Source organism: Anopheles cruzii, chromosome 3, assembly GCF_943734635.1.
Source record: "Anopheles cruzii chromosome 3, idAnoCruzAS_RS32_06, whole genome shotgun sequence".
NCBI lineage: Eukaryota > Metazoa > Arthropoda > Insecta > Diptera > Culicidae > Anopheles > Anopheles cruzii.
The window spans coordinates 64,947,058-64,973,422 of NC_069145.1; the positions used below are offsets into that span (position 1 = coordinate 64,947,058).

The window sequence follows — 26,365 nt, forward strand, 5'->3', positions numbered from 1 at the left end:
AACAGCAACGCGAACCGTCAGTCGATCGGCAGAACCAATCGGGTTAGGGCTTTTGTTTCACGAACTTGCTTGTGGCGGGTGTTGTAACCCACCGGATACCATGGATACAACCGGCGGTGGTTGGCAAATTGTTTGGGAAGTGCAAAACGTAATACGCGCGGTTTTACCATCCAGCCTGGTCGCGCGATTGCGGGGCTCCTTCGGTCTCGTAAAGTAGTAAATGTAATTAGCATGTCCATCGGAGCGGAGCCATTGCGCGGAAGAACGGAAAAGACGGAAAAATAACGACACCCAACAAATTGACGACAATAATGGTATGACGCACCACAACCTTTGAGGTGAAGAATGGCCCAAGAATCAACTGGCGCGACGACGGCACCAGTTCGTTACCGCCGCGTGTTCCAGTTTGCGGCCTGACAACTCCACCAGCGGTTCTAATTGACGATAGGACGCGAACAATATCGGTACTCGCTGTTCGGTTCGCCAAGTTCCACGCCCAAGCTACACAGCAAGATTGATTATATTTCCAGCTTACGTACAGATGAAGTGGCGGTGACTAGAGTTGATGACTATAAAATTTGGTGACCCAAGGACTGGTACGAAAAAGAATTGGCCCCAGTGCAAAGTGTTGGTGGTGAGTTGATAAGAAGCCAAGGCACGCGCACGTCGCGCTCCAAAAGCAACCACAGAATGTAATGTATAAATGGCAAAGTAAACTTCCCCACAGCTGCTGCAACCGATTTGGCCGGAAGCGAGTTGTCGTGCAATGTGTGGCGGCAAATATTTGCATTTCTCAGTTCAGTGAACTCCCGGTGTTCGTGTTGTGGTGACGGTCGTTAAGACGCAATAAATCGAGCGGCCTTTGCGTTGCATTTCACGGTTCCCGTTGGCCCCACCATTCCGTTGCATGCTGGCAGGATGGTGCACCTGTACCAGGCGACGCCAGTTGAGACGCCGAGGCCCCCCAAGGCCGGGAACTTTTTCAACAGTTTCCGGTCACTGTTTTTACGCCGTCAGTCGCCCAAGCCTACGGACGTTCGACCACCAAAGCCATCGTCGACCACCGCCGGGGACAGTACTGAAATGCGCCTGTTGCCAAAAGCACCCATCGCTGCTCCGGAACCGTCCAGTGAACCGTCCTCCTTGGTGTTCCCGGGACCTAAAGGGACCTCCGATAGTGCCAGCGACGTCAATCCACCGCTCACGGTTGGCTATCGAACGGTAACGATTCACCTGCCGCACCACAGCGACAACCGTTACGACATCCGACGCGCTTCCTCACCGACGGCCAAGCGGCGCAAGGAGAGCCACAAGCGTGACAAAACCGTGTCACTGAAAGCCGTCAAGCGGCGCTCCTTCGGCAAGCGCATCAACAACCTGTGGAGCAATTTCGGACTGCTGCGGAGCTCGGAGAAGATCGTGGAGTTCGCCAATGGGCAAGGTGAGTCACGCCCACGCCCGTTGTCTAGCGCAACGTCCCGGGAGGCATCATCATTAAGGTCCATTTAATTTTCGGCCACGGCTTCACACCTCAAACTGGGCGTCTCCATTGGGTGTGAACCATCTCCAGGTCGCTTTTTTTTCTCGCCATTTTTCGCACGAAACACACTGCCACAGTAGCGTGGCCGAGCGTCTGATTGATTGGGAGTGGAGTTTGTGTTTATTTGCACCCGCGTGGGGTATTATTAGAACATTTGGGCGCAGCTCACGCCAGATGGGAACGAAAGCGAACACTCTATATCCTGGCTCGATGTCGGCGTCGATAACGGTGTGATATCAGCCACGACGGCCGAAAGCATAAACAGTTCGTTTAGGATCCGTCCTCGTTATAGTGTCGTCTCGCGTGTTGCTAATAAATGATGTAGCAAATGCAGTTTACAGAAGTGCCCAAGGAATGTTGTGATAATTTGATAGCTCAATATTACGATAGCTGCGTGCTAATTGTGATGGCACTCAGCGAACACGTGTCGCTCAGCGGCTTCAGTTACAGCGCAAAAGATGGCCATATTTTGGCACTGTTTTGGTCATTTAAACCATTTCATGTTCACGAAAGTTAGTAACGTTATTTCGGGTGATCGAAATAGATACAGTTTTGTTTAAGGTTCCTTCCAGTCAAAGTAAACTCCATTTTCTGTGTTTGTCGCTACGCTGTCGCACTCCAGTGAAAAAATATGTCCTTTATGATATGTTTTCGAACATAGAATCGAAGCAACAACACGTGCGCTATAAAACTATGCATAAAAGTGTGAACATCCGCTCATGTCTCGTTATGACATTGCGGACAAAGCATGCCTCGCTCGGCTGTAAATTTCAAAAGCTTCCTTGATCAATTGACTGTTAATTTTTAGCCGATTTCCGTAGTGGTTAGTAAATTATCCTTTATTTTAAATCGAAACTCAGGGCGAAACACGAGATTTTCCATCAAAGATCCTTTTCTTAAAGGCGAAAATGTCCCAACCATACTTACTAAGGAAATCATAATATAGTTCATACACAGTTTTTAAATCCGTTGGATCTAAACGACTAAAAGAAAAATATTGTGAAAACACGCGCGGCAAAACTGTGTGGCTTAGCTTGCATTTTAGTCCTAGTCCTTGGGCCATCAATGCATTACTTCAAGCTTGAGCAATCAAGAAAGTCACATTTAAGAGTGCGCACAACAAATTACCATTGTGTTTTTTTCAAAACCATGTTATACGTTGTTCTGGCCCTATTTAGCCACATGTCATTAAGAAACGTAGCTCAGCAGTGATATGCGGGGGAAAACATCAATATTGTGCTGAAGGACTGCAATGCTCTGAATATTTCACTAGGGCGCTGTCTCTGTTATGCTATAATGCCTATAATGTTACGCTGTTCATTTCTAAGTTTTCGCCTTTTCATGTTAAACTAATGGTCTAATTTCGGGTAATCGAAATTGATCAACTTTTTTGCCCTGCTGGGTGCAGTGGTCAATATTTCCACCCCCAGTATGTTTCCTTCGAGGCGCGGCCACGTAATGGCCTCGTGTTATGAAATACTTCCCAAATACCGCTTCCTATCCTTTATTCCCAACCACGAGCGGCCACTGTTTTTACGTCGCATCGTAAGCGTTAGGGGTGCGTTTCCAACGTTGCACTGTTTACCGTCGTAGGCCCAAACACAAACTGAACCCGCGCCGCACGTGCTTCGGTTGACCTGGAAAACAGGTGAACTGGCTGGGAGTTGCCCTGCCTTCTGCGCTGGCTGGTGTTTGTGACGGTGTTTGTTGATGCCGTCGTCAACCTTCAATTACTCCCCAAGGTGTTCGGCTAGGGAGTGGTTGCACTACGATAATATTGATGAGGTCCTTTGGGCCGCCGTCGAACGTTTTCGAAGCGCATTTGTGGACAACAAAATCCAAGGCTCGTGGTGCTGGCCCGAAGAGTTCATTTTGGTGAACTCACCACGGCGCGGAGTGGTGAGTTTCTTCGTTGGTGATGGGAAACGATGACGAAAATTGCCTCCTAACCGGTTTAGCGGTTGCGTTGGTTCATCCAACCGTCGCCGTCCCTGCCGCGGCGAACATACCCCTTTTTCTGGCCACGGGGCCCGCGAAGCCCGGGGTCCGAAGGCTGCTTCCGTGGTGCGGGCCGCGAGCCCATGCTGTCAGTTTCGTCGATGTTGTTGAACTCGCACGTTGCGCCTCGGGTCGCGCGTGTGCGTGGTGTGTGCTGTGCCGGTTTCATGTGAACGTGCAGATCGCGCGCGATCTACTGGAAGGCCCCCGGTGCGTTCAGAGAAACCTGTCCGACGGGTCTTGAATCGGATGCTGTGTGGTAACGTGTCCGCGCGCTATAGATTGTAATCGCATGCACATGGGTTTCCAAGTTCTCACAGAACCTGCGTCATTCACGGGTGCCTCCGGTGCTGAAAGTCATCGCGGCAATCACGTTCGCCTGAGCTGCATTCTGTCGCAGCCGAGCTGACCACACAAAGACGCAGAATCCCCACGTTCGCTGGGTACGCGGCTCAAGAGACCTATCAAGCTAGCACCAAATTAATGACTTTTCTGTCAACAGTCGTAACCAGTGGCCCCCCCGAGTGGCCGGCGTGGGACGTACTAATTATTGAGTTCTCCGTTTGATGGTCGCCCCGAACTGTGGAATGTGTGGCGCGCGGGACTAAGAGAGACAGGGAGAGTGAAATTTCCTCGAAAATAAATGTCACCCCCGAGGCCGGGATGTCCGGGGTGCAAGTGTTCCGGGAGTGCGCACACCTATTTTAAGTCACAACAGCTACGCGACGATCATCGTCAAGCGATGAAAAGTCAGACGACAACCATCTGAAGTCGATTGTGAAACGGACCGAATGTGACCGCGAGCAACTTGTGCGTGGACGGGAGCAGAGAACGTGTCCAGTTTCCAGTGTGTTCCGTTCTTGCGGTGGAATGTGTGTAGCACGCGAAACCCGAGCGCTGTCCGAGCTACTCGAGCAATAAACGAACGATGAGCTCCAAGTACGTTGGTTCCACTGCATGCGTCAGACTCGCATAGGCCGGCTCCGGCCTTCGGAGCGTCAATCAAACGTCCGGCAGCACGCGCCGATGCACTTTTCTTCGTTCGCCAATACTTACTTTCTTCCGCACGGGCCTGCGGACGGAAACGGCTGGCCGGCGGGCCCATCCGCGCCCGCCTGTGTGTGTGTGTCCAGATGGCGATCCTCCAAGAGCATCGATTAAGAAAATTAATCTCCCATCCCATTCGTCTGACTACGATTTCCGGCGCGATTGCGATCGTTTAAATATACCACGCCCGACCGACCACTTTGCAAATAGGGCAGCAGTCGAGGGCCTGGCTCCAACTTTGTACTCCATCTCGGCCCACCTCGGGTCGCCTGAGTGATTTATGTGCCCCTAGAGGGAAGACGATGCTGACCGGTGCACAAGGCACGAAACCACGCGAGCCGAGTGGGGGCGTCTATGCTTCGTTTATTTTTGTGTATCTGTATCATTCTTACACCGCTGATCGGCTGGCGATGAGGAAATGGTAATTCATTCTGTCATATTTAATTCACGGACCGTGTGGCGTGGCGTGTGGGATGCACGGCCGACCGTTGTCCAACGTGTGCCACGTTGTTTACGCTTGCCGCTGGTGGACAACAAGCTTCTCGAGTTACACGCACGCTGTTCCACGACGGTTGGAGTTGAAACCGAAGGAGGTCAAAGATTGGCAGATTCATATGTTAAACATTACTGGTCGCGAGACTTTGGATCCAGTTTTTCCAAGACAGAGAGAGAGAGAGAGAGAGAGAAAGAAAGAGCGAGCGATTGCGTGAAAAGCGAGACAAATTTATGCAAATTGCTGCATTATGATAAGCATTGTTTGATTAAATTAGCTATTCACTTTCCTCAAATGCACCACCAAACCGGAAGGATTAGCATATTTTGACGAAGGCACCCTGTGATTGTGTGTGTTGCCCGTGCCGCCACCCTTTCTGACCCAGAAAGGCTATTTTAATTGGATGCTGCCGTCTAGATCTGCGCACCCTGCGATGCATAGTTTATCTTGTTGACGGACTGTCTAATGGAATCCATTTTTTAACACACCATTCCCATTGCTGCCGGTGCGATTAAGAATGCAAACTTGTTGTGCTCAATTTGAGAATGTTTGGAAGCATCGTTTTCAAAATATGCCAATTGGTGAATCGCGCCTATAGGCGCCCCATATTTAATACATCTGCTATGTTCCCCCTTAATACATCTGCTATGGTTCTTAAGGGCCCTTCGCTCCCGTCCAGTCTACGTACGATGAACAGCAATATCGGCGAGGCGTGTTGAACTACCCGCTCCTGTCAAACAACGGTGTTTGACAGGATGCCGGAAGGCGCTCGGACGACATCGTGCGCTCCGCGGCCGGCGGACGGCCGTCCGATTGTTTACTCCGAAGTGAATCACAAACACACGCCGTTGTTTGTGTTTTGCCCGCAGAAACGCGTGTTTTTCGCATTCGTTGCTTTTGTCGTCATCGATAATTTCCGTCCGAGAGTCGCGGCACCGGTGGAAAACCGAACCGGCCCCGGGGAACATTACGGGGGACCATTTTGGTGCCGAAAACTCCGGTTATTGTTGCTGGCACTGGTCACCGAACTATGGTGCTGCTCCGTAGAAATCGAAGTCCGAAAATGTGTTTGTTTTGGGCTTATTGATATTATACGATAGTTTAGTGTTCGATTACTATTGGCAATTGGAATACAATAGAAACCCATTCCAGATTCCTCTATTTTCTGGTTAAGAAATAAAAGTTTGATTGATTATTTGTTAATTATCACAACTTTGAATATTTTTCGAACAAATCTTTCAATTATGTTGGCTTTGTATTTTTATTTAATTCAATTGCATTTTCATCTATACGAAAGTGCACTTTATGCATTGATTAGTTCAATTTATTGTTGGAACCTTTTCTACAAACATATAATTAAACAATAATAACCTGACCGGTTTCGGGAGATGCAACGATTTTTCAATTCTTTTCTCTTTGAATAAAGTTCTCGAGAAGGCCAACAACCCGCGGGCCGCCCACCGTGCCTTCGTTGTGTAGGTGTGTGACCGGAGACCTCGGGAAAATCCCGCGTTTTTCGCGCTGTGGCGTCACCGTTACGCAGTGTGGCAGTGTTTTTGAATTTTCCGCTGCAGTTTTCTCGTACGCCAAGCCGTCGTGTGTTTGGTTTCCTCGCTCTTGCCAGGACACCCGTTCCGGTCGCTCTCTCTCACTCGCTTTTTTTTCATGTATTCATCTCGCTCGCTCTCTTGCCGATTGTGACGTCACGGAAGTGCGCAGAGATTTGGACCGTCCGCCGTCGGTCCGCAATCGTGTCGCGGTTGATCAGTTGACGGTTGTTCGCGGGCGCGAAAACACTCTCCACTCTGTGAGGCATCTACGTCTCGTCGCGTCGAGCTGACCCTTCTGCCGGCCGGGAAGTGTAGTCGTATTTCGGGACACGGCAGTTTCGTTGGGCACGTCTGTAATCGGAAGCCGAAACGATCATTCCGCGCGGTCCGTGATCGGGGAGCAACCACCTTCGGGGTCTCTAGTGCAGACGGTGGCGCTCGTAGCAGGTTGTACGTGGTCCGCCAGACCGGCGGTTGCGGTGTGAAGGTTGGGTTGCGAATTGTAGTTCACTAGCATGTAGTGCACACGTAGTCAACTTTCGCACGGCTTGTGATTTATTTCCTCTTAACCTATCAGTGCCCTAGCCAGCGCATGATTATGTTTTGCTTGTTGATTGTTCTCGAATTGGTCATTCCGCGTGACCGCCACCTAGTTGGCGCGAGAGGCGTGTACGCGCGCTTTGCTACTTTTCTTTATTTTTAGTCACACTTAACCACTAGGAAAGGGTGCCGAGTGGGGCCAAGTCCGCCCCCCTTGTTATCTGTCTGTCGTGGACTTAATTTTTCAGACCACAACTGGCGGTCACAACTGGTCCAAGATCTCCGCCTCGAAAGGGTTTCGTTTGGTGTGTGGCGCGTCGTGACAGAAGGAAAGTGTGGGCTTTAGTTAGTTCGGATGTGTTGCATATGTTCCGACGTCCTCGTCCTCGCCGACGACAAGCCCCGACCGGATTGGGTTTAGTCGACGGCGGACAAGTTGTACGACATCGGAACGGATTAGTGATGAGATGAGGCCGCATTCGCTAGAAGCATGATTTATTGATGTTGCTTTGTGTTCTGTGATCCGTGTGCGTGTATTGTGGTTTTATTTTCCTTCCTTTCTTAACTACCGTTTCAACACAAATCATACCGACAGAAGAATGATGTTGGAACAATAGATAAAACAGTGTGTGAATGTGTTCTTACTCGTTTCATTTCGGTGTTTCTAGTTTATGGTCCCGTTTGTTTTGGACTAGTCCTTCTTGAACCGTGCATGTCGGTTGGTTGTTGCTTGATAGTGTTGTCGTGATTTCGTGTGTCCCGTTCGCCGATGAATTATGTAATATAATTTAGTCGTACTTCCGGCGGTCTGTTCCCTTGATATTTTCCGTTCGCCCATTCCCGTCCATCGCCCGGCCAACATGGTTCGGTTCGGCAAAAAGGAAACCACCGACAAGCGCCAGCTGCTGGCCAGCATGAACTCGATGCACTACGATAGCGCCAAGCAAATCGACAACGGTAAGTGCGCGACGCGGTGATGATGTTAAGGTTGTTGACAATTTCTGGGGCCGGACTTGGGTGGGGACTTTTTGACGGGCCCAAAGTCCCTCTTGTCGGGTGTCGCCCTCACCAGCGTCCGGCCTCCGCCCGGTGAGGAAAGTGAAAATGAAAATAGAAAGTAAATTTATGACGACCGGGAATGCTCGGGCTATGCTGTGGCGCCGCCAGACTGACACTGGGAAGTAGACCCCGGCACTCTGACGATAACGCACCTAATGCTATTCTTCAACACGCTATGCTCCCGTTCGGTTCCTCGCGGGTTCGGATGATCTTTTCCGATGCTCTGCTATGTTTCAATCATTGCAGAGCGGGTTTTCTCTCGAACCGCCAAAGAGGTTCTGCGATTTTTCAAACGCACCGCCGATCGCACGAAGTAACGGGTTAAGCACGGCGCATTTGATTGATTAGTGGCCGCCCGATGCCGACGGCGTGCGCTCTAATGAATGCTCGTTTCGGTTATTTTTCTTTCCTCCCGCACGCAGCTTGTAATTAAATAACATAAAAAAAACACGGTTTCATTGCTTCCCGCGCTTTACGCAGCGATCTGTTGACGCGTTTTTTTTTTGTCCATCTTCCGACCCAGCCTACCATTCGCGTAACGGAAACTAAATAAATTCGTGATTTGGTTTGTTTGCCGGGCCCCCGCCGGTTCGAGAGAAAGTGGATCAAAGCTGTTGGGAAGCAGCATTTTAACGACGTACGTAACTGATTTAAAATTTGAACCGATTATGGGAATTTCACATAAGGTCCGATCGAGGATTAGCGAGCACGCAGTGTGGATTAGCTGAAAGCCTATTAGACGTGCCTAAAGTGAAAATGAAAACTCGCAGAAAATTGGAAACGTACACTTTATGGATTGAAAAAAACGAAGGAAGGCAAACGAATAATGTTGTTGTTATGTCACATAAAACCTAAACAGGGTAGAAGTGGCATTTTTATCCTAAACTCTGCTTGCAGCCTTCACGAACTACCGAATGGCAGCTGTCGCGATTTAGATCATCTCTGTTGTGTTTACCGCTGAAATATGGTATGAGTAACTAATTTCTCTCATCAAGACCTTGAACTGATCGTAAAATAATACTTTAGAATTGAACTAATGTTGCCCATGGATCGTAGCAACCTTAGACTAGCTTAACGACAATCTAGTGTTCATAGAACAATCCTGTAGGTGCCACTCTTAATTCTACCCATTTCGATAGAACACATTAGGTAACTGTTTCACTAAACGACTCTATCTTTTATGCTGCGACCGACGGCAACCCTTGGCCATCCAAAGGCTTCTGCATGTCAGAAAGGGCTTCCCTTAACGTAAATCTAACACTTCTCAAATGGACACTAAAAAGCCGTGCAACGAGGCCTACGTCATCGTAGTCCAATAAATTCTGATTAGCCGCGCAGGAGGCTGCGAACGAAGACCGAGCGAAGTGCATTCGCGTGTTCCCATAATTTGCCGTATTAGCCGTACGGCCGGCCGGCTTGCCGGTTTTTGGTGGGAAAAACATCAGAAAATACGGCATCACCTCCTACCATCCGTACTTCGGAGTACGCGGCGCTCGTAAAACGTTCGCGGCGCTGACAAGTTGAAGCATAAAACGTGGATAAAATAATAAAAGAGAAATTGCACCAAAAACAAACGAAACAAAAACTCTGCAAAACGGATTATCGTCGGAAAATACGAATTACGACCCCCACGCACGCCGGCCGGATATCCGACGTTCGTCCGGCGTTTAAGGAATTCTCATCTCGCACGGGGCCAGGCAACAAGAAAAAAAAACGAACGCGGCCCATAAAGCATTGCGCTACATAAACAAACCATCACTTCCCATGTGTGCAGCTCGGGGGCGGCGGGCGCGGTGGCCGTTTTCCGCCACATGCTTCCGAGTTTATTGCCTCTCATTGGCGCAGCGTTCAAGCGAACCCTAATCTCTAGAGCGGCCGCGGCACTAATCGTCGGCACAGTTGCACTAACGCCACCGCCATTATTCTGGCGAAGCTCGGAGTGGGGTTTTGGGGAAAAAGTGCATCCGTTCATGCTTCCACCCACAGCGCACCGTGGGTGGGTGTAAATCAAAAAGTGGGTGCCGGCCCACGCATTTTGTTTATTTGTGCACACGAGAAATATCGGTATCTGTAGGCCGGCCCAACTAACGATAATAATAATCATAAAAATAATAATATTTCGGTGGTATTCCTCCGGGAGGTGGGCGTTCAAAGAACGCCACCTCCTCGGGACAAGGCCACGGTGTGCACGTCAATAAATATTAGCTTGAGGGAACGGTCTTCAAACGTGTCGACGGATTTGCGACTGTTTTGAGACTTTGAGCCAAACGCCTGACATGTTTGGCCTGGCTTTCGGGGCTTAATAAATATTTCTTTGAATTCCCAATATTTGTGCACGGAAATGAATGAAGGCAAACAATCGTTAGGTCTCGCTTCGGGAGTTAGGTTAGGTTTGCGTTGTTTGCTTTGATTATTCATTTATCAACAATTACAGTACCTAACTGAAACTCCTATCGAAAACGGCCTCCTAACGGCTGCCAGTAAGCAAGGGTTTCGGATCCAGGGTTTCGTAACGAAGAACGCTACTTTGTGGGCCATTCTTGTCCTGCTTGGCACATTCTCACCAATCGGTTGTCTCCCCAAAAACGGCCATTAGCCATCAACCCGGCACTGCGATCCTGCCAATTTCCGTGCTTCCTTACTTGGGAGTGTGTCATAAAATCGTAGAGGAAGCACCCCAATAAACGTCGCCACCGCCTTTCTAGTTGGCCTTTAACACTGATGGAGGTGATGAGTGTAAGATGATCGTACTCTCGTTAGTGCAATGCTAATTTATGACCCCGTGTGGTCTGGTTTCTCGGTTTGCACCTCGTTACAGCGGCCTTTCAACACGTCCGGGACAATCTGACCGAGCTCAATGGGCGCTCGGAGGCGAACGAAACGGACCTCGTGTTTCTGCAGGGCATCCTGGCGAATCCCGCCGTCACCCAGCTGATCAAGGTACGTATTCGGGCGACAACCGCGGGCCTGGGGGATTTTCCGGGCAACAGGAAACCCTTCTGCCGGGACCGGGAACAGGACACCGGGAGCAAATTGAATTATTTGGCGAACGACACGGCGTAGAGGTGTCTGGGGAATTGATCACTTCGTTCGCCAACCGCCCAAATAAGGGGCCGGGCGGAATGAGACGTCCCGAATGACGTCCCGCGCTCCGGAAAGTGGTTGTTTGGTTATGGGTGTCACTAATTGGATTGGCTGCGGAGCCAATTTCGCGTCGCACATAAAGAGTGGTGCGGTTAATTGGTCGACTGACACACATTTCCTCCGCTGCAGTGTGCGGAGCGTGCGTTAGGTTAGGTCCTAACCCCGTAGCATCCTGGTCAATGGTGGCCGCCCGACGAACGGCCGTTCCGGGCGGCCGTAAATTGGTCGGGTCGCGCCGAAGTGTGCGTAGATGGGTCGACCCGGACCCGGCTAATTGGTCGTGAATCAGTGACCTCCAGGCGTAACCCGCAGTTGCGCACCAGCAATTGCTAAACTGCAATTAAATCAGATTGGTTTAAATTGGTTAAGACATGGTTGTCGTTGAGGCCGATAGCCATAATTTGACGATCGGTTGGGTGGTATTTAATCAAATCATAATTTTGTGACGCCTTACGGCGTTTCTTAGAATTCTGCGATTTCACAAACATTGTAACGTTTAACCTTAAGTTCAGTGTGCAGTGTGTTCCAATTATTTCTGTATTTTGTTCCAGTCGCAGTCTCACTTTCCGAAACATTTCAGGTTATGTTGCAGATTGTTGCCATGCGTTTCTAGGGCCAATTTTCAGCAATCAACCAACTTTGAAATAAAATTTTATGCTGGATATAGCATCCAATTCATTTTTCCATATATAATTTATATTTACCATTTCTAGGACGCTTTAAGTGAGCTAAGCTAAACGAACTCCATCTCGAACATTACTTTTCGTAGAACTTTAAACTGAACTCCAAAGACTTTTTAACCGCTTGGTAAGATATGATTTTTTAATGTTATGTGTCAGTTGTCCCCTGCCGGACCTCTTTGTAGTCCTCTGTTTGCCTGCTAAACTCACTTTCGCTCGATTTGAAAAAGGTCCTAGAGGGAACTAATAAAGTGTGAAACGTGTCCCGACTTAATGAGGGTAAACTTTCGAACTCTGTTCACTTTCCCCGACTACTCTAATTAAGTTCTAACTTCCTCCGGAGCAAAAAAAAATAACAATCAACCGAAGCAAAGCTCAGTTCTAATTTTCTCTTCTACATCTTCTCCGACGCCCAAGCCGAATGGGGCTCGTAAGTTTAGTTTTGGCGTCACCAAATCCTCGTCGGTCGCCGGTTCGTGCCAAGGCTCGCGGAGTCGAACGGCTCGACCGGCAACAAAATGCCGGCTAATGGTCGCACCGACCGAGAACACAATCTGCAAGCGGTCTGACGCGGTCCGAGAACCCGCTCACAAATTCCACTTCCAAGCCCAGCGACTCATTTTCATCACGCTTCCCGAGCAGCGCTTCTTTCCCAAAACTGCTTCTCGCCTGGCTGGCTGGCTCGCTGGCCCTTTTAAAACCGGTTTCAGCGAAGGAGGCCGTAACACCACAGCATAACAGTTTATGCTGGGCGAGGTGGGAGATGGTAGTTAAGTCCCCCCTAAAAATGAAACCCGTGGCTTCAAACATCTTACGCACACACACGGCCATTTTTGGAGTTTGGAGCTAGAACCCCCCCCGCAGAAGTTGCAGTTTCTGGTCCGTCGGTGGGATGCGAGTTGCGTCTTGACGGCGGAATGACATCAGACTCCAGCGGAGTCGTTAGGAACTCATTTGGCCAGCAAGAATTCCGCATCGCGTCGGTTTGAGCCGGTCGCCGGGTCGTCGGTACCAGTAACGACCAGTACTGGAACCGGTTGTGAGTGAAGGCTGTGATGAAATCGGAATGGGCAAAAATTGAAACTCAAAACTCAACACTCCCGTGTGTGTGTGTGTGTGCGGCAGGATGCACGGCGTACGCCAGGCACGGCCCACCAAAAAGAGAAACTTATTCACACCTCGCACATAATCGTGAACGCACCGCGTTCCGAGTGTTATCAGCGTGCTCCGGCAGAAGCGCAACCAACGGAAGAAAGCTACGCACGTTAGACACCGCCTAAGGTAAATATTTGAAGGCGCGGCCCCCCGAAGAGTCTGGACAGAGGGAGAAAGACCCCATTACGAAACGCTAGACATTCGTTTGCCCAGCCAGCAAACCGCGTGAACCAGAAGCCAGCATCGAGTTACGGCCAACGATCGATTTATGCTACGACGAGCCCCACTGGGGACCAGTGCGCTCCGTCTGCGATTGCCATTCCGATCGATCACCCGCCCGGATATATTGTTCTAATTTTAAGTCACCCCAAAGTGGACCGCAAGTGAGTGAGTTGTTGTGGCGAAAATAGACACCGGCCGACCGCCGACGGGCTGAGTCACCGCGGGCCACCTCGCACGAGAAAGTCACGCACTTTCGGACCGCCATTCCTGCCATTTAGTCTGCGGCTGAGAATGCGAAAAATGCACTAATTGCTGCCACGTTTTCCCGTCCGATGGCCATCGGGGCCATCGGTTCGTGCCGCCATGCTTCTGCGAGCGTCTCCATGGCACACGACCACTGCGCCGGGTGTGATTTTGTGTTTGCAAATATTTATAAAACAATTAATCAGCACACACGCCAGGAGGGCCACCAGGGTGAAGAAGGGTAACGAAGCTGAGTGATGCTCACGATGATGATCACCATCATCATCGTTCATCGCCGGTAATTTGTCGGTAGAGTAGAGCCGCAGTCAATTGAGTGCGCGATGGCCACCTGTTGCCAGGGCCGTTTGGTGAATAATGCGCCACACTAGCGCTCCGAGTCCGACTCCCTCGACGATGTCACACAGAGTGTCAATTTATGGTCTTCCCACCGGCCCCCCACCGGCATTTGTGAGCAGTGCTCGATGATTACACCCATAATTGTGTCGCCCTGCCAGAGAGAGGGAGTAATAAAAACTACGGCCAAGACATCATTCTTGACCTGCGTCACCTCGGGACCGTCGAGTTCCGCAACGACGATGCGTTCGTTGTTTCACGATCTGCAGTGTTGGGGATCGGGTGTCGAACCGGCGCGGCTGTGTCCAACGACCTGGCCGCGAACAGAGAGTGATTCTATTTCTATAGCACTCTAGATCTGATGTTTATGCTTTTGGTCTCAACAGTGTGTGTGTGTGTGTGTCTGTATGGGTCTAGAGATGGGTGTGGAACCGGCATTTCGTCATCGTTTGAAGTCCGATAGATCAGAGCAACAGATGAGCTAACGTTGGTGGGTGTGTTCTCGGCACGCGATCTGGTCAGAAGCTGGGTCAGAATTTCAGTTTACTTCACACTTTTTCACACACAAAACGACAAGTGTATGAGTGGTATAAAAATGTTTAAGAACTGACTCGCACAAATCTTCAGCGATCGGCTAGAGTTGAGGCAAAAACCTTTGCAAATAAGTTCATAGGGTCTGATATGCGCCGTGGGAAGAATCGTTGCAAACAAGTTTCTAAAAAACTCCATTTGGACGAAAATATAAACGTAAACGTCAACTAGAACAAATTGATTGTCTTAAATGACTCATTGTTTCTTATGCCCTAAGCTAAATTTGCCGCTCCGACTAAACTAAAAGAATTATAATAAATTGAAAGCGGTGCTACAATTAATCAAAAAGGAGGCAAATTCGAAGAAAAGCCCACGATGAAATGTTTCCAGACGACTGTTCTTTGCTGCTGGCCATCTGCTGTGCAAGGTGTAAGGGGTTGGGCCTTTAATGCCACGCCAGAACGAAGCCACCGGTGGTATCTGAACCCCAGCCAGCGCAGTTAGCAAACAACAACCTGCTAGCTAGGCAAACGACCACGCCACGCCGTTCCGGTTCTCCGCGTACCCCACACAGAATGCCCGCATCGCCCGCGCAGTGAACACACGCCAGTGTTCACCGTGACCAAATTCACCACCCGGCCAGCGTGGTGAGTTCCGGTGTCTTCGCCGTGGCCAACGAACGCACTCCGCCGATCGCGTGGCGGCAGTCGCGAGTGAACAGTTGAACAGAGAACGCAGAGAACAGTGCGCCTTAGTTGTGTTGGCCGTTGCGTCATATTATCTAACCCCTTCACCGCATTGTGGTTTTCATCTGCGATTGTGTGTGTGGTGAGGCGCCAACTTGGCCGTCCATTTATTGTTCTTTTCCTTTAGCTGGTTGGTTGTGGTCGCACCGCTGTGCCATTTGCCCGAAGAAGGACGTGTCGATTGTGATTTGCGTGCCCCGCGTCAACGTGTGTGTGTGTGTGTGGGGGGTGTTCGAGGAAAAACACGTTGCTAACACGGAGTGTGGACCGGAGTGTGTCGAGGAGGAGAGTGGAGTGAATCATAGACCCCCCCGCCGTAGAGTAGGAGACATCCTACCACCGGAGGCCGCCATCCGGGAAAATCGATAATCCTCGTGACCGAAAGGAGGTTACAGTTAAGGTGTGTACCTGGGGATTGCGTGCGGACGCGCCCAAGCAACAAAAAACCGGGGGGGAAAACACGGGACCGGCCAGAAGTGCCGTGGTCGGCGTCGTGCAATGATTGAATTCGCCAACACGGGAGTGCTCCCAACACGCAAGCGAAGGCTGCAATTCAAAATGGCTTCCCCAAAAAATCGGGACCCCCCGGGATCCGGGTTGGTGGAGCAACATAATGTTTCATCTCCCTTATAATGGTGACCGGACCGAGCAACCCCTTTGAACGGGGCTTTGAGTCATCGGCTGGGCCGAGAGCCGAGCGAAAAGAAGGTATCCACACCCATAATTAGCATGGTTCGGGACGTTCGCTCCAGCGGTTTGCGCCAGTATAGGTGCGATCTTCGAAGATCGCGCCCCGCTGTGGTGGTGGTTCCGTCGCAAAAGATCGTGTCGACGCATCGCTAGAAGGGGTTACGGACGGCGGGGCTCAGTACACAACAGCGCGATCGTCCCGGGGGCCCCTTGGGGAAGATCGAGGCTACGTAGTCGCTTCCACTCTCGAGTGCGGCGTGTTTACGTTTACTTTTGGAATGCGCGTTCCGATACACCGTCCGTCCGTCCGTGTGTGTGTGTGTCCGTCCCCGTGTTTGCGTTTTGGTAGCGATCGTCCGTGTGCTGCTGCTCCCCGTGGGCACCGACGATGAGCGAAACCTGTTTTGGAGCGTTGTTTTGGAGCCCTCCACGGCACGGAGTCGAGTGTCTCTCTTTTATGCTGCTTTATGTGGCTGTGGCTACCCCAAACCCTCCCCCCCGGAGAAGCTGTGCAACGCCAGGCCAGACACATTCTTGTGCTCAAGAGCGCGTTTGCTGTGGCTGCCAGGGGCCAGAGAAGTTGAAGGAGTTTTTCTTGCCATCACTCGCTTCTTGTTGTTATATAACCGAAGCCACCCCGAAGGGGCTTTTCGCTTTCCATTTTCACCGGCACACGCTAGGCCGGTGCCGTAGAGGGCTGCTTGAGCCGTGTATGGCTTTCCCGCATTAATTACTGTGGCGCTTTGGCGCCATTTGGCTGCTGTTTGAGATGCATATAATTGCGAATAAAATGTTACACGAGAGGCATAAATGAAATATTTATTTCATTAAAGGGTCCAGTTAATTATTTGGGCTAATCGTTTGCGTTGTTTGGCGAGAAATCGGTAACCCTCCCCCGGAGTACCGCGGCGAATTCAATCATCTCACTGCGCAAATGCTGTTCACGTTGCAGGACCGATCACCTCACTTCACGCACAAAATGGCCGACGTGTGGCCACCGGCAAACGACTGACAATTCAGCACAACGAAGCAGCTTCGATGACGAGAAATTTCAGCACCAAACTGAACGTAGGACAAACGCACTCTGGGGCAACCGCAAGAGTAAAGTTAGATCCACAATAGATTTGAAAAAATGGCACACCCAAGATGCAGTTCTTGGCCCTGTTCTTACGTTGCGCTTCACACTGCCGTCGGGTTCGCCGTCTAGAGTTCCGCGCACGGTTTTGGGTTGAAATTTCTCGTTTGATCGATAGCGCCTGCTACCCGGGTGTGGTGCCTTTTGCTCTACACGCGCGGTCCCTCGATCTGTCAAACAACTCTATCGCGCCGGTGCCACTGTCAAGTGTTCAGTTCATGGTGTGCAAATTTCTCCGTCATCGTGGTGCCCGTTCGCTGTGCAAAAGTCCTCACCATCCTTCGAGATTGACCGGCGGCACCTGATTACACCTTTGCTTCACAGTTTGGTAGGAATCTGGATCTGCGCGAATCCTGGCGACCAGCATGAACTACGGACGCAAGACACCGTCGTCCTACCGGTCGACCCCGTCGGTCTACTCGCACATCACGAGCCGCTCGCAGTCGAATCTGCACTCGCAGCGGTCGCGCTCGATGAAGTCGGTCCGGATACCCTGGTACCAGAAGCCACTGCTGCACAACAACCAGTACCTGGACATCCAGCGGGGTGCCTTCATCATGGGACTGTTCTCGATCTTCGTGGCGATCTTCACGATCGGCACGGCCGTCTTCGACATCTACTGTCTGGTGCTGGCGGCGCCCGGCTCTTCGCACTACGGCTACTACATCATCTCGTACGAGTTCGTGTACGTCGGTAACGTGCACGTCCGGAACGCGCTGATGGTGGCGGCCCTGTTCTCGCTGATCGGCGGGCTGGTGGTGCTGGTCACCAGCATCATGCTCGTGCACGCCCTGCGCAAGGAGTACGAAACGAAGATCGTGCCGTGGCTGTGGTCGTTCGCCATCTTCACGCTGTTCCGCCTGCTGGCGTTCCTGTTCTTCTCGATCGTCAACGATCTGATCTTCGCGTACAACATCCTGATCACGCTCATCTGGAGCGTCGTCGTCGTCGTCTCGATCTACGGCTGGCTGATGGTGTACTCGCTCTACCTGGAGCTGTCCGATCTGACGAAACTGGAGGATCTGGCGCACCTACGCATGGGTACGATGCAGTCGCTCAACGCGTCCGTTGCCCACTCGTTGGCCGGCTCGCGACCTACGACACCGCACAGCACCGTCTCGACGGTACCGGTCGGGGACACCAAGTTTGTCTAGGTTCGGGAGCCGGCCAGCTGGCCAAATCGGTCCCCTGCCCCCCAAATCCGTCCATATCCGGCCAATCTCTCGGACTGAGCGTGGCTCGGACATCGTACAAAAAGGACATGACGAAGCAGAAGCATAAACCGCCAGTCGAAAGCACAAAGCATCGCCCCGTTTAGCTCGTAACAAGTACTACCCTCTAGTGTTTAAGGTTTTATTGTCGCCAGCGACTGCTGCCGTCAGAAGCGACGAACCCCCGGCCCAGGGGACTTTCTTCTGTAACAATCGACGATTTTTTTAATGCAAACCACATTCCACATTGATCAATAAATTATTGATTTTTTTGTAAAACACCATTATGATTTGATTTTATTTATTTCGTCCATTATTTCGTTCTGTTTCGTGTTTAGGTTTTTTTTTCTTCTGACTTTTGTTTCGTATGCCACGGGGCTCGGAATTCTTTGGATGGCGATGGCACGAGCCGTGGTTAATTTTTAACTTGTGTTGGACCTTTTTTCCGTGACCTTTCGTTCTAAGCCCGTTCGTTCACCCCGACAGACACGGGCTGTCGTTCATCGTCCCCTAGAGTCGACCTTTTTTCCACGGAGACTTTCTCTAGCATAGTTCTGTTTTTTCGTTCCGTTTCCTTATTTTTCTCCCTCACCATCTTCGTCTTTGTGTGGACTTTTGGGCACCATTTTTAACAAAACATCGCCGCCACCGGGGAAGGCGTCGGCGTCGGTTCGTTGACCTGAAGCAGGGAGCAACGTTTGTTTAGGTGTCACGCTGTTCTTATCATCAAGGTCTTAATCTTAGGTAACATCTGGACCATAGTTTCCTCAGACGCATCGGTCACTGATGCTGAATTTAACTAAAAATTCTAGCGAGAATTCCTTTCCTGTGTTGACTGATCATTTGCTCGCACAAATGACGTGGTGTTTGCCGTTGCGTGGCGGCACGCTGGCCCTTGGACTTGGAATTACGGCACGGTGCCGGCTCGGAAAAGGTTCCGCCGCTCGCTGACCATGTGGGCGCACGTCCCAGGTAACGGACGGTGCAAACAGCAGGACCCACCAAAGGTCGGAAGAGAACGGAATTCTCGGTCGGCGTTAAACGTTCTGCCAATTATAGCGACAACCTGCGACTGATCGTGGCGCCCATTAGCATAGTGGATTGTTACTTAATAATGCCACCCGGTCCTTAGAGACCGGTGTTTCCTTTCTCTTTCGATTACGGTGATGCAGCGCATAATGTTTTTTTCTTCCGGTTCTATTATTGGGACATTATATTCGTATTATCCTGATTGCATGGTGTCTCGCGTTGCCTACAAAAACCCATTTTTGACACACATATTTCACCCATTGATTCGCCCATTACGAGGCATTCTCTGCGTCAATCTCACATCAATGCTTTATGGGACAAAAAAAGTCTCAAAACAATGCACACATTATTTACGGTGTTGGTGCTCGAACCTCTTGGAAGGTTTCCTTTGGAAATGGCCATGCTCGTCAAGAAAAAGAACGTCAGAAACCCCCTTTGTTTTGTGGTTGGCGTTGAATTACGCATGCACGAACGGCTTCCATGGTTACCACGTTGACGGGCGCACCGCCGTACACAAACCCCTCGAGCATAGCTCGCGCCCGGGGAGGAAATTCGACCAACGCCCTGCCGCGACGGCGCGACATACGCACATCATCACACGCGAGGTCCGTCAACACACCGCGGCCCGGAGTTGTCTGGTCGATAGCGCTGAAGGTGTCTTCGTGAAACCGTGTAAACCAGTTGGTTAACCACACACGGGCCTCCGGTAGACGTGACCTACAAAATCCCGGGGAACTCCCCAAGAACTCGTCCGTTGCGTCCGGCGGTGGCGTTGCATTACAGAGACAAGCCAGTTTCTTACCGGCCACGGAGCGTAACGGACAGAGCGTACTGCGCCGAGTGTGGTCACTCATCCCCCAAGGGGCCCTGTGAAAGTCACCACTCCATTCACGGTGCACTCCACTGTACTTATTTCCCCCAAATCTGTTCCCGGTCTGCGGGAACCAAGTGAAAGCGCAGAGCGGGCGAAGTTCAACCGAGCGAGCGAGTTCAAGCAGGGAAAGGTACAGAGCATTTTTACATTATGATTTCTCTCGGGCACACCGTCTTCATCGGGCTGGTTATGCTTTTGAATTTATTTTATGAAACCCCGACCCGACCCGTGGGGAGGTGAAGCGGCACAAAGCCCACGAAGCGGATACGACGAAGGTTAAAGAAATTATAAAAAATGACTTGCAGCTAGCACGCGCTCGGCTCAGCATAGCGCAGCATAGCGCAGCATAAGCGTGACCCGAGAGAGAGGGGAAAGGTGTTAAAATATAAATTAAAGAAGAGGAACGATCCCGCCGACCCGTGTGTGGGGGCCAGTGCAGGAGATTTGTTCGATACTTGTCCCTGGATCTGGTAGGGACGGAAAACCGGATTTCGGATCCCGGATGATTCGATTGAGTCCCTTCCTTTTATGCTTCTCGCCCCCCGTGTACGCCATTGTACCCTAGACGGACGAATGTTTAATTAGGATAATGTTCCGCGGGCCCGGACCCATCAACCGGTAGTTTGGAACGGTCGGAAATGAATTGTCAATGGCGTGTTAATGTGTTCCCCGCACAAGCCCCGCTTCGAGGTGACGTATTGGGGTCTTTAAATTTCAATCAGTCTCAATCAAGCGCAAACGAATCGATGAAGCTTCAAAGTGACTGGTATTAAACACCACACAACACCGCGGAAAACTAATTAAACTGTTGGCCTGTTGTGATTCAGATTCACGGGGTGGTCGGTCCAGAACAACCAGGCCCTGGTGGGGCAGATCGCGATATGCAGCGCGCCCTAATGGCGGCGAATAATTGAAATTGTTTTGCCAACTCCAACTCCGAGACGGGACAGTTCGCGTGCCCGACGGACGTTTGCCAACTTTGCCTGCCGAACTTTGTTGGCATGCCGGATTCAATCGCTTACTGGCACGAAACGTGGCCGCCCGCGAAAGCGATCAGGTCGGCTCCGGAGCACGGATCGCGATTGTCAGTTGCCCTCGGGAAGTGCCCCGGTACAGTCGGTTGTGGTGCCGGTGCTACTATAGAGCTACTTTCTCCACGCACGCCGGACGCCTGGTAAGAGGCCGATCAGCAAAGACTCCAGTTTTCCCCGTTTGAAGAACCTCTTCCGTGGGCTTCCTATTTACCAATCCTAGTCTCGTGCTACAGTCGGTCAGTGGGAACACCGCTCGTGATTCATCACTGCGCCTCCCCAGGCGCCATGGTCCAGTGATTCCCAAGCACACAGGTCGAGGGGCCGCACTAACTTCATTAACCTATCTAACGAGCAGCTCGGTCCACACGGGGTGATAGTAATTGCACTTACGCATAAAACAGCTAACGATCGGCAACGTCTGTCTGTGTGTGTGATCGTGTTGTCGCCTCACCGACCCACCGACCTCTGCATTGCGTCACCTTGATCAATGAAACACAGACACACAGCGATTGGGGTTGCGTTCCGCGGTGGTGGGGTTGATCGGAGAGCTACGTTTCTCGCGCCTGTGGTCGACTCGCGGGCGTAGTTGTGCGGGGTTGGTCGCGTGAACAAGATCGTTCGTCTAATTGCGCTTTGCCACTGCTTTGCCCCACCCCAGATCCAGGACAAGCTCGAGGAAGCTCCAGCGGCGCTACGACCAGCACGGGTGGAGAACGCACCGTTACTGAAGGAGGTGATCGATCGGTGCAGTCTATCGAGGAACCCGCACGCCCGCGAACTAGCCCGCATCTTCCGGTATCCCCATTTTCGCGCCCTACTCGAGGCCCACGACGAGATTGGCGAGACGCTGCTGGAGGCCCTGCAGAAGCCAGCCCAGAGCACAGCGTCGCCATCGCCATCATCGACGGCAGTAGCTCAGGTCACTGGGCAGCTCAGCAGCAGTAACGGCGGTAGTGGTAGTGAGCTAGTGGACGGCGGAACCTCGGCGGAACTCCTCCTGACCGGCGGCGAGATGCCCGGCGAGACGATCAAGATGGTCGGGATCCGGCGGAACCCGGACGAACCGCTCGGGCTGACGGTGGAGGTGGACGAACACGACCAGCTGGTCGTGGCCCGGATCATCGCCGGTGGCATGATCGACCGGCAGGGGCTGCTGCACCCGGGCGACGTCATCCTCGAGGTGAACGGTGTGCCGGTGACCACGCCCGAGGAGCTGCAGGGCGAGATATCGCAGGCGAAGGAGTCGGTCACGCTCAAGATCGGGCCCAGCCTGGAGGAGGAGATGAAATCCGCCCGGCTCACGATGGCCGGTGGACAGGTAAAGAATGGACGAAACTTAGACACGGGCAAGAAACTGACGGTAAGTACGAGTGTTCTCTACTCGGTTTTCTACTTTTTCTCTCTCTCCCGGTTAACTCCGTCTACTAACCACTCCCGTGCCACTCCCGTGCCACTCCTGTGTTCGTTCCGTTTTTTATGCTCTTGCGTTGCGTGTTGTGTTGTTGAGTTAAGTGTGTTCATATGCTGGCGGGAACGGCCAACGCCTGTGGCCTACGCCATCTGGTTAACCTTGCGTTCCAGTAAACCGGCCAGTTCCGTGTGGCTGTGACTTGATTTGCGTTCTTTACAGTTTATCGCATGTAACGTAGCGTGTTTCGTAGCGCCTTCCCCACAATCCTGTTTCTTTCCCCGTATCAGATCGACCCCTTTGTTCTTGAGTTGCAAACGCGTTGAGTTTGGCTTAGTTTTTTACGGAAAAGTCCACTAAGTTTTGCCATTGTTTTGTGGATCATGTGGAAGAACAGCACCGCCGGCGCTCGGCATCTACTCGAGGTCCCGCGGCAGCTCGGCCGTAGCACCACACGCTCACAAGTGCACCGATGCATCGATGTTGCAATGTATGTACGATGTTGTTTCTACACACGCTCAGGGACACAGTTTACTGGGTCGGAACTCACACACGGCGAACCGAACAGACGCAGGAGGCAATCAATGTTAGGATGATAGAGGACGGTCGTTCTGAGGTCTGTTACCTTCAATCGCTCCCATATGTTGCGCTCCACTTCCAGTGCTACATGCGCGCCCTGTTCGACTACGACCCCAACGAGGACAACCTGTTGCCGTGCAAGGAGATTGGCCTCTCGTTCCTGCGCGGCGACATCCTGCAGATCATCAACGTGAAGGACCCGAACTGGTGGCAGGCGAAGCACGCCGGCGAGGACGGCCCGACGGGGCTGATCCCGTCCCAGGAGCTGGAGGAACGCCGCCAGGCGTACGTGCCACCGGAGGCCGACTTCGTGCACAAGATCGGTATCTGCGGTACCAGGGTGCGTCTCGGTCATTGGTACGTTATCCCCGGGAAGAAGATCCCGCTAACCCGAGCATGTTTTGTGGTTTCAGATTTCAAAGAAGAAGCGGAAGATTCTGTACAAAACCAAACAGAACAGCGAGTTCGACAAAGCGGACCTGATGCTGTACGAGGAAGTTACCAAAATGCCCCCGTTCAAGCGGAAGACCCTGGTGCTGGTCGGGGTGGCCGGCGTCGGACGGCGCACGCTGAAGAACCGTCTGATAAACAGCGATTTGGACAAGTTCGGCTCCGTGTTACCACACACCTCACGTCAGCCGCGGCCCCTGGAGGAGCCGGGAAGTGCGTACTGGTTTTCGGATCGCGAAGAGATGGAGCAGGAGATTCGGGAGAACAAGTTTTTGGAGTTTGGCGAACACCACGGTAACCTGTACGGTACGCATCTCGATTCGATTCGGGATGTCATACGGCAAGGTAAGGCCAGTCTGCGGAGTGGGGACACCTTTGACACACACGCTGACGCACATGTTCTTTTCCGCGGTGTTTTTAGGCAAAATGTGCGTTCTGGACTGTTCCCCAGCGGCGCTGAAAACCTTGCACAACAGTCCGGAGTTTATGCCGTTCGTGGTGTTCATTGCGGCGCCGGGCATGGAGCAGCTGAAGTTGCTGTACTCCGAGCGCAGATCTGCCAGCGGATCGACGAGGAACTTACACGTAAGTGCCGGCGACGTCGTTTTGACGGCTCTGTTTTGGTGTTGTGTGATCAGCATGATTTACTCTAACTCCGTTTCGGTTTTATGTTGTCCTGTTTGGCCTTTTTTTGGTGGTTGTGTGCAGTTCGATCGGCAAAGCTCGATCCGCTTTAGCTCGCGTCGCGCAAAGACACTCGAGTCGCTGGCATCGTTGTACGAGGTAATGACTGCTGCATCCGCCCATTTGCTCGCTCTGCACGTTTCGCTTCAAGATCTCTGAACGTTCTCACTAACCCTCTGACCGTGCCCTCTCTAGGACGATGACCTGATTTCGGCGGTAGAGGAAAGTGCGCTGCTGCAGCGAAAGTACGACAAGTACTTGGACATGGTCATTGTGAACGAGGATTTCGACGACACATTCCGACAGGTGACGGAAGCACTGGAGCAGCTGTCACACGAACACCAGTGGGTCCCGGTGAACTGGATTTACTAGCAAATCCCCCGTAGAAGCCGCACAAACCCTCACGCCCCCCCGAGGGTCCCCGATATATCTAACTCGTGTAGCAGGAATATAATTCGTATGTGTTCACATCGTTCGACGAGCCCAGCCGATCGGTAATAGTGCAAATAGCCATAAACGGATGCATTCATCATGCTTAACAAATCAATAGAAACGGTATTCTTCGCGCCACTCGCCACTCGAGCTGTGGACGCACATTGCCTTTGTGAACTGACTCTCTATACACTCCAGATGCCTTACGGAAAGTCCGGTAAAGCGAACGCATCTTAATGCTGCACTTTTAGCCTCACCTCATGCTCTAGACCTCCGTGTACCTCCGTGGAGGCCTCGCAAGTACGCAATCAACTCGAACTCGAATGCCCATGTCCAGCGACAACCTATTTTAACTGAATGCCTTCGACGTTAGTATTATACCCCGTTAGCGTGTAAGATCAGTCAATTTCGTCCATTTTATTTCGTCCGTTAGGTTACCTTCCTTCCGCGGAAGGGTAGGTGGGTCGGAAGTGAATTTCGCTTTTAAATCGCCGCATCGGGCGTGCAGTAGCTGCAATCGTATCTTTTAGGAAATAGAAGCAAAGTAATGGTAATCTCTGAGGCGAAGATGGTAGATTTTAATCGTTCATCTCATAAGTCACACTAGATTCAATTTTTCGCAAATTTCTGTTGGAAAAGATGCCGGCCGCTGGGCGGAAACGATCGCGCAAGCGTTAACTGTGGGAAGTATACTTTGCTCTAGCCGTAAGTCACGCGTATCGATGGTTCAAACGATTGTTTATGGTAATTTGTTGTAGCATCTCATTGGATTTTATATGTTATGCGAATAAAGATCTGAAACCGTACCCAGCGCGAAGTGTTGGTCATTAATGTCGGGTCAATCCGAAAGATTCCATTTTGAGCGCGATTTGTGTTTGGGGAACTTCGCAAAGCATAAAAACTGTAGCAAATTAACCGATTAATGTGTTGAATGAAATTGTAAAAACGACCGCCATATTAGCTTACAGTTTTTTCGTACAGGTGGCGGTAGGCTACAATATCTTGCGGAACCTTACAAATGCTCTTTAAGATTTAAACAATACTTTTCCGTTACAGCGCTTCTAACGAAACAGGACAAAAGATGTGCGGTAGAAGAGAATTGGGGGAATGAATATCGGTTCCCATTATTAGGATCGTCCTGAAGCATAAGCCTAAATAAAATTAACTTTTTACATCCTGTTACAGTGCAGATCCCACACAAAACTTAACCCATCTCACACTCATAAGAGCTTCGGGCTGTGTAAGTACCAACTAAGTTAGTATTTTAAATTAACCTCATTTGATGAGGCTCTATGAACGGTTGAACGGGAATAACACGGTAAAATATTTGTCGGCTGTCGATATTTTTAACCTATTCTTACGGCTGTTAATATTTCACCATAACTGAAGACAAGATTTTATTCGTGACCTGGCGCACGTCACCAAACAAATCAACAGAACGGTGGCCGCTCAACATAAAAGCATAGTGCACTTGCGACGGAGACCGCATTCGTCAGCCAGTGTGCCTACAGTAAGGACTGGTTCTCTTGTTTTGATT

At 51.2% G+C, this 26,365-nt stretch overlaps 2 protein-coding genes across 7 annotated transcripts; both read left to right on the plus strand.

The window, feature by feature from the left end:
- The first annotated feature begins 918 nt into the window (after positions 1-918).
- On the plus strand, positions 919-25,630 carry LOC128274295 (protein PALS2). Of its 6 annotated transcripts, XM_053012438.1 has the most exons (9): positions 7,064-7,115; positions 8,050-8,125; positions 11,046-11,167; positions 21,934-22,635; positions 23,345-23,602; positions 23,676-24,057; positions 24,134-24,297; positions 24,421-24,495; positions 24,592-25,630. In XM_053012438.1, the coding sequence occupies exons 2-9, from the start codon at positions 8,083-8,085 to the stop codon at positions 24,766-24,768; spliced, it is 1,923 nt and encodes a 640-aa protein (XP_052868398.1). In that variant the 5' UTR covers positions 7,064-7,115; positions 8,050-8,082; the 3' UTR covers positions 24,769-25,630. The 6 variants fall into 6 exon arrangements, with proteins under 6 accessions (XP_052868397.1, XP_052868398.1, XP_052868400.1 ...); XM_053012437.1 differs by lacking the exons at positions 7,064-7,115; positions 8,050-8,125 and adding an exon at positions 919-1,441; XM_053012440.1 differs by lacking the exon at positions 24,421-24,495.
- Positions 15,299-18,625, plus strand: LOC128274296 (uncharacterized). Its single transcript, XM_053012444.1, has 2 exons — positions 15,299-15,702; positions 17,452-18,625. Exon 2 carries the CDS (start codon positions 17,493-17,495, stop codon positions 18,279-18,281), a length of 789 nt encoding a protein of 262 aa, XP_052868404.1. The 5' UTR covers positions 15,299-15,702; positions 17,452-17,492; the 3' UTR covers positions 18,282-18,625.
- Positions 25,631-26,365: the final 735 nt, after the last annotated feature.